This window comes from Salmo salar, chromosome ssa20, assembly GCF_905237065.1.
Source record: "Salmo salar chromosome ssa20, Ssal_v3.1, whole genome shotgun sequence".
In the NCBI taxonomy this organism is placed as follows: domain Eukaryota; kingdom Metazoa; phylum Chordata; class Actinopteri; order Salmoniformes; family Salmonidae; genus Salmo; species Salmo salar.
Genome location: NC_059461.1, coordinates 3378142 through 3385020, shown reverse-complemented (window position 1 = coordinate 3385020; position 6879 = coordinate 3378142). Strand labels below are relative to the sequence as shown.

At 41.6% G+C, this 6879-nt stretch overlaps 1 protein-coding gene across 4 annotated transcripts in view; it reads right to left on the bottom strand.

Moving 5' to 3' along the window:
- Window positions 1-351: 351 nt before the first annotated feature.
- Window positions 352-6879, bottom strand: part of LOC106579808 (scavenger receptor class F member 2) — a 31518-nt gene continuing 24990 nt past the window's right edge. For all 4 annotated transcript variants that reach the window (XM_014160001.2, XM_045704269.1, XM_014160000.2 and 1 more), the window contains exon 11: window positions 352-6138. In XM_014160001.2, coding sequence (XP_014015476.1) covers window positions 4892-6138 — 1247 coding nt within the window. In that variant the 3' untranslated portion in view covers window positions 352-4891. The remainder of the gene's footprint in view (window positions 6139-6879) is intronic.

Below are 6879 nucleotides of genomic sequence, written 5' to 3'. Positions count from 1 at the left end.
AAAGAGGCTCTTGTCCCCCCTCAGGAGGAGCACAGCAGTGGGTCCCCTGGCCATTTTGGCTCTTTAATGATCCAGTGTGAAAAAGCCTCTGGATCCTCTTCGTCTCCAGGAGAGAGATGGCCAGGAGTCACCGGAAACTGTAAAATATCCTTTATTGCTGCAGGGATGGATGGTTTCTAGGCTACAGATGGGGGAGGGGGGGGGGGCTATATCGCTGGTTCTGAAATCATTACATCAGGGCCGCTGTGAGATGTTTGTGTCATGGGAATGAAAAGTGATACTCTTTTCACATGCAAAAGGTTGACTGAGGTATATGTTCACAGATTAATGTGAGAATTTCCACATAGCCACTACATGTATCGCTTTTATTTCAAAGTAAATGAAAAAAATATATATATATAATTTTAAAAAGACAAACAATTGAAAATCTAATCAGACAAACAGAATGACGAGTTACAACCGTATCGCTGATAATGTTTCTGCAGCGTTTTGAGGCCCTGCTTACAAATATGTACTGTAGCCTGTGAAAGCAGGCAGAGGCCAGTCAGTCAGATATAAAAATATGTGTTTTCTGCTTGCTTAAATTGGCACTTTATAATCACACAACTTGTATGGTTTCAGTCACATGTACTTAATAACAGTGGTGACACAATAATACATGTCCTGTACAATACTTTGAAGTTTTGATATTTCCTATGGACAAAAGGATTAAGAAAAGTTGATAAGATAAAGAGAGAAGGCTATAGGTTTCCATATAATTTCACTCTGCTTTATAAAGTTAAGTGTTAAACTAACCACATCCACAGAGAAAAGGGAAATGACAAGCCAAGTAAGTACTCATACCGTGGCTGCAGAGAACCTGACACAAAGAAATCAAACATAACATGAAAGCCAGTTCATTAACACATACAGAGTAAAGTAGCAAAACTATTTATATAAGCACAGCTTACAAACATTAACAATTATACTTTCACATGTAGAAAACAATAACTGGTAAAGAGGAGACTGGCTGTATCGTTGAAACCCACATTTTTTAAAAATGAAAACAGCAATAACAAATGTGTAGGAATCATAAGCACTCTCAAATAGCTTTTCAAACTGTGAAAGTGAAATGTAGGTTTGAATCCACAGCATAAACCACTGTCACTTATGTACTATAATATGCACATTTAATTTTATATGAATATGTTGTGTCCATATCCCATACGCTCCAGTTCTGTGAGCTTCCTCTTGCAATGTAGTTACTATCATATGCATAAAAACACACAACTATATTACTGTAGCCCCCTAGAGTCTATTGATGCACCGGTGCATCAATCTAATTAACATAATAAAACAAATCCCCATCAAAATCCATCAGTTTAAGCTAGAGATATCACCACATCCGCCTATGACGGCCTTCCTCATCTGTGGTGGAAGAGGTGGCTGAGCTACAATGGTGTTTGTCAGACCATGAGACATCCCAAAAATCTGACTTCTCATGAAAACTGCTGTAGAGTCCACTCTATGGATAGATGCGACTCCTACGAACACGATGAGGGTCTCCGTTTTGCTCTACGACCCCCACAAGCCCCACGGGACTCATCTGAATGTAACCGGTACCGGTTTTGAAAAAATATTTACCCAAAAAAAGGGGTTAAATATGTGTAAAAAATATATATTTTGTATATTTCCTGAGCTTTCTTATATCTCAAAGATTTAGGACAGACACTATAAAACCTTATTCCCTTTATGAATGTGTTATTCAATGCGTTTCTATGGGATTTGGTACTAAAGGCCAAATTCTATATTTTATCAAACACCATTATGACCATTAAAACAATTCCATGTCAACTTATCCTATTGCAGCTAGTTGCCTTACAATTGTACATTCTACTCGTGAGCCGAATTTGAACAAGCTTGTTGAGTAAATTTACATTTGCTCAAAACCACACCCATCATCATATTTCCCATGTCTTAGACTGATTACAGTAATAGACACAATACATTCCTTTGGGTCTAGGATAGGGTGATAATTAGCTAATTAGCTTATTTTTTATTTTTTTTTACCTTTATTTAACTAGGCAAGTCAGTGGGTTAACTGCCTTGTTCAGGGGCAGAACAACAGATTTTTCCCTTGTCAGCTCTGGGATATGATCCTGCAACCTTTCGGTTACTGGCCCCACGCTCTAACTACTAGGGTACCTGCCGCCCCAATTAGCTGGCTTTGATAAACTAATTTACCACACTTCGTAATTCAAGTTGGGACAAAGTAAACTTAGCATCAAAACAATATAACATGTCTAGACTAAGTCATGCAATAGTGAATTAAACCACAGGAAGTTAATGACTGAAGTATCAAACAGTTTGTGTTGTATTTCTTCTGCTACGTAATATTTCCCACTAACAATGAATGGTACCATCAGACATTAGTGGTGTAATCTCTTGGCAAAACAGCAGAAAAGTCATGCACAACAACCTTGCATGTGAAATGATAAATAATGTTAATTCTTCTGAAAGTATTAAATTATCATGAGGATGTGCTTTTCTATTTATTATCGCAATTGAAATACTTGCTATAGCGAGTGTTCCACTATACTATGCCTTTATGAATCAGAGAAGATGTAGCTACTTAGGGCCTTCCACAGAATAATAATGCTGTCACGACTTCCACCGAAGGAGGCTCGTCTCCCTGTTGGGCGGCGCTCGGCGGTCGTCGCCGGCCTACTAGCTTCCACCGATCCATTTTTCCTTTTCGTTTGTGTCTGTCTGTTTTTTCACACCTGTGTTCATTTAGTTGATTTCGATGCGTTTATAGTCACCCCGCTGCCTGCTCATCTTTGTGCGGGATTGTTCAGAGTTACGTTGTTAGGGGTGCGTGTATGCACCACGGGGTTTTTTTGCTCACGGTAATGTTACCGTTTTGATTGATTTATTTCTAGGAGTAGAGGTTTCTCCTCCGTGTGTTGCGTTTCTTCCCTGTGTGTGGCGACTTCGTTTTAGCGTGTTTTCTCTCATGTTGTTGTTTGGGACGCCTTTAATAAACGATTGTGCCACTGGGACTTCCTTGCTCTCCTGCTCATGATTCCATGCACCTCCCTCCTACTAGGAGGTACGTAACAAATGCACTAATGTATCTGAGCAGCAGAAGAAGGGAGATATCAGTTCACAACCAAAAGTTGTTTGTCTGACCAGACTGACTCCATCCATTAGGACAATGATCACTGCCTTTTTATAGGGAAACTTCCACAATGCCTTCAACCTAATAGACAACATTGTGATAAGACCAGATGACTAATCCATCATTACATTTTTTAAATGTTTTATTTAACTAGGCAAGTCAGTTAAGAACAAATTCTTATTTACAATGACGGCCTACACCGGACAAACCCAGACGAAGCTGGGCCAATTGTGCACAGCCCTATGGGACTCCCAATCACGGCCGGTTGTGATACAGCCTGTAGTCACGCCTCTAGCACTGTAGCCATTGTTTCATGCCCTTTATGAAACAATGGCTACAGAAACAACAATGCATAGAAACATTATGCAAGGATGTTCTTTATTACTTCTTGATACGGAGTGTTGCTTACCCGTACGTGGGTGAGATTGAAGTAAGGATTTGGAAAGAACCTAAAAGTATGGCATTTACACTAGCTAGCTATTCGATAAGCACAAGTAAAAGATAGCTTAGCATTTTTTTTGCAGGTTTTACTTGTAAAACAAGAGCATATGTAAAAGTTACTCTTATTTTATGTGGAAAATGTATTACACAGCTCTGAAAACTTACCAAACTATTCCTGAGATATTTACTTATTAGAAACAATTTGAATATCAAACTCACAAAAATGATAACACAATAAAATGTGTTAATTGTGATGGAAATTGTAATAGAGCCATTTTGAACCAGATTAGTTTTTTTATGAAGATGACACCCCACACATGTGATATCATTGAAAATCCCAGAATGTCCTCTCAAAAGGGACAACAGGACCTAACACAGGCCTTAGAGATACGGAACAAAAACGAATAACAATTAGAGAGGACAAAAATGTATTGCCGAGTCTCATGAGGCCATAGCTCTGTTAGGAGCAGAATGACAACGTAATGCTTCCTTAACAGTTTGCTTGAGTTCAAAAAGCGAATTTGTTTGCCAACAAACCATGACTGACAAAATTGTGAAAGAATGTACTCTCTAAAGACAATAAAATCCAATGCCAAAGGAGAGAATCTTGATTTGAAGAACAGGGCAACTCAGGACGAGCTAGATACTGTACTGAAGTTAAAATGGTTTGTATTCTGTATTACGCAACATATTAACAACAAAAAAGGACAAAAAAAAAGACGTCAACAATCTCCTTTATGGAGTGTAACTGGCTAATTTAAATCAAACTGAAAAATATTGTACTTGTATTCTCAGTACCATGGATCAACTTAGCCTTCACCTCACTTACATTGCATAGATTTGATTGCATCACATAGAATATTGAGGAAAAACGTTTTTAAATTATAATGATACAATGATGAGATTCTTACATGAATACTTAGTTGTGAGCATAGGAGAAATATGGAAGAAATTAAATACGGTTGCTTGGCACTGTCAGCACTCTCCCCCAGTTATGTTTGGCGTTGTAGTAGAAAACAGATACATCGCAGGTTTATGAAAAGAGTCCATGAAATTACTTTCAATTTCAGTCCATGTAATACTAGTATGGTATACAGTTCAATACATTACAAACAAGTTCTACTTACTTTCCACTGGTTCTGGACACACAGCACACACACGCGCAAAAATAATAAATTCCTTTGATGAACAACCACCAAGTCCTTTTGCATGTCTCCGTTGGAAGAAAAGTAATTCATTCACCATTGTCACCATTGTCCTGTCTGTGAGAAACAATAAAAAAAAAACGGTCTATTTGACTATCTGCGGTGGCATAATCGCTGTCTTTGTTGGTGTCTTAGTTTCCAGAGTAGTATCCAATGTCCCATCCTTGCCTTTCTTTCGGGGAGGCTTTTGGATGGGGGTCTTCTTTGGCGTGGGGTCCCCCGCACCACCACAACCCTCTCCCACTCTAGAGCCGTTCAAGTCCTGCTTCTCCGGGCTCTTGGGGGCAACCTCGGGGGTAGCTGGGTCCGTTTTGGGGATCCCCACACCCACCATCTTCTGGAGGCTGGTGGTGGTAGGCAGCAGAAGCTTGTTGGAGCCCTGGTGGCCTGGTGTGGGAGCGGTGGTCCGTTTGGCCTTCTGCGGAGGGGTGGGCTTTTCCAGTTCTCCTCGGCCCCGGAGGATCGGGGTGGACAGGCCGTTGGTCTTTACCAGGCCTGTGCCCTCGTTCCGGGTGATGCTCTGCGTCTTCTCCTTGAGCTGGGCGGCCAGGAGTGTGGCGGCCTCTGAGTTCATGTGTGGGTGGATCACTTTGGGGCTCTTGGGCGCCTCCTTGGGGATCTCCACAGCGGCTGCCTTCTTGTTGGAGTTGTGGAAGTTGCCGATCTTCTTGAGAGCGTTCTGCACCACCCCGTTGATGTGCTCCATGTGGTTCATGTTCTCCCTGGACCTCCCCACCCAGTGGGCCTTGTTGGGGGAGCCGTTGACCTCCGTCCCCTTTTCCTCTCGGTTGCTCTTCTCCTTGGAATTCTCCTTCAGCCTCTGCCTCTCTTCGCTCTTGGCTGAGCTGTTGCTGGAGCTCCTGGTTGTCTTCACCTTGGGAAATGTTAGCCCCTTGCCCCCCTGGTTTGGCTTCTCCACCTGGAGAGTGGTACCCCCGTTGTTCCCATGGATCCACGACACCTTGGGTTTGGTGGAGGGGTCTGGCGGGCGTGGTTTAGTCCTGGTCTTTCCCCCCGGGGACGGTGATTTCCTGTTACCCTTGACCTCGATGGTGACCATGCTGTCACCCCCATCTTCTTCCTCCTTGGAATTCTTGGAGAGATGTGCAATGCGAGCATAAAGGGCCCCAATGGCTGACTCGGAACTGCTGGTGGAGCCCTCGCTGTCTGAGGATTTGAGGGGCGCTTCACTCCCATCCTGGGGTTTGTCGGTGGTGGCGCTGGTGTCTTTTAGGGAGGTATACCCACCTGTATCATCCTCACCGTGGAAGGCTGCTGCTGGCATCTCAGCCACAGAGGAACTGCCCTTCACCTTATTCTCATTCAGCGACTCTATAGGACAGGAAGAGAGAACATGGATGAGAGTCAGGTTTAGATTGGATGGTAATGGTGGTCATACATAGGTGATCAGGAAATACAGTATGACTGCATCATCAGGGATAAAGGATGTAGATGTGAGGCATGTTTACAAAAATACTTACTTGGTCGCCAAAGTACCGGAGCATGTCTTTAACATTGTTTCTGGGAAATCTAACTTCCCCACACGATACAAAAAAACTGGTGGGCATGGATATTTTCCAACAAACTGCAAGGAGTGAGTCATGAATTGAACATGTGCCATTTTCTAAATTTACCATTACATTTCCTGTTCATGCTTTTGCAGCCACACTGTAAAAAGCAAATGAAACTAATTGCTTGATGAGCATTATTCTGTCAGGAAAAGAAATTGAGCTAATGTATGAATGTTTGTTCAGTCAACAAATTTGCTCACATGTATAAATGTATAAGAACTATAAGAATAAAAACAAATGTATACGTTTCCCTTTGGAAGGATACACTCAAATGTTGAGCAAACTCACAATCCTATTGCAGCTGGTTGCCTTACAATTGTACATTAAAGCAACACATACTACCCGAGGTGAGCTGAATTTGAACAAGCTTGTTGAGTAAATTTACAAATATATGTTTGCTCAAAACCACTCAAAACCATGCCCATCATCATATTTTCAAGCATGCTCTATTGCAGGTTGATCAAACCACAGGTAATAATTTGAACTTTATTTTTTATTATAA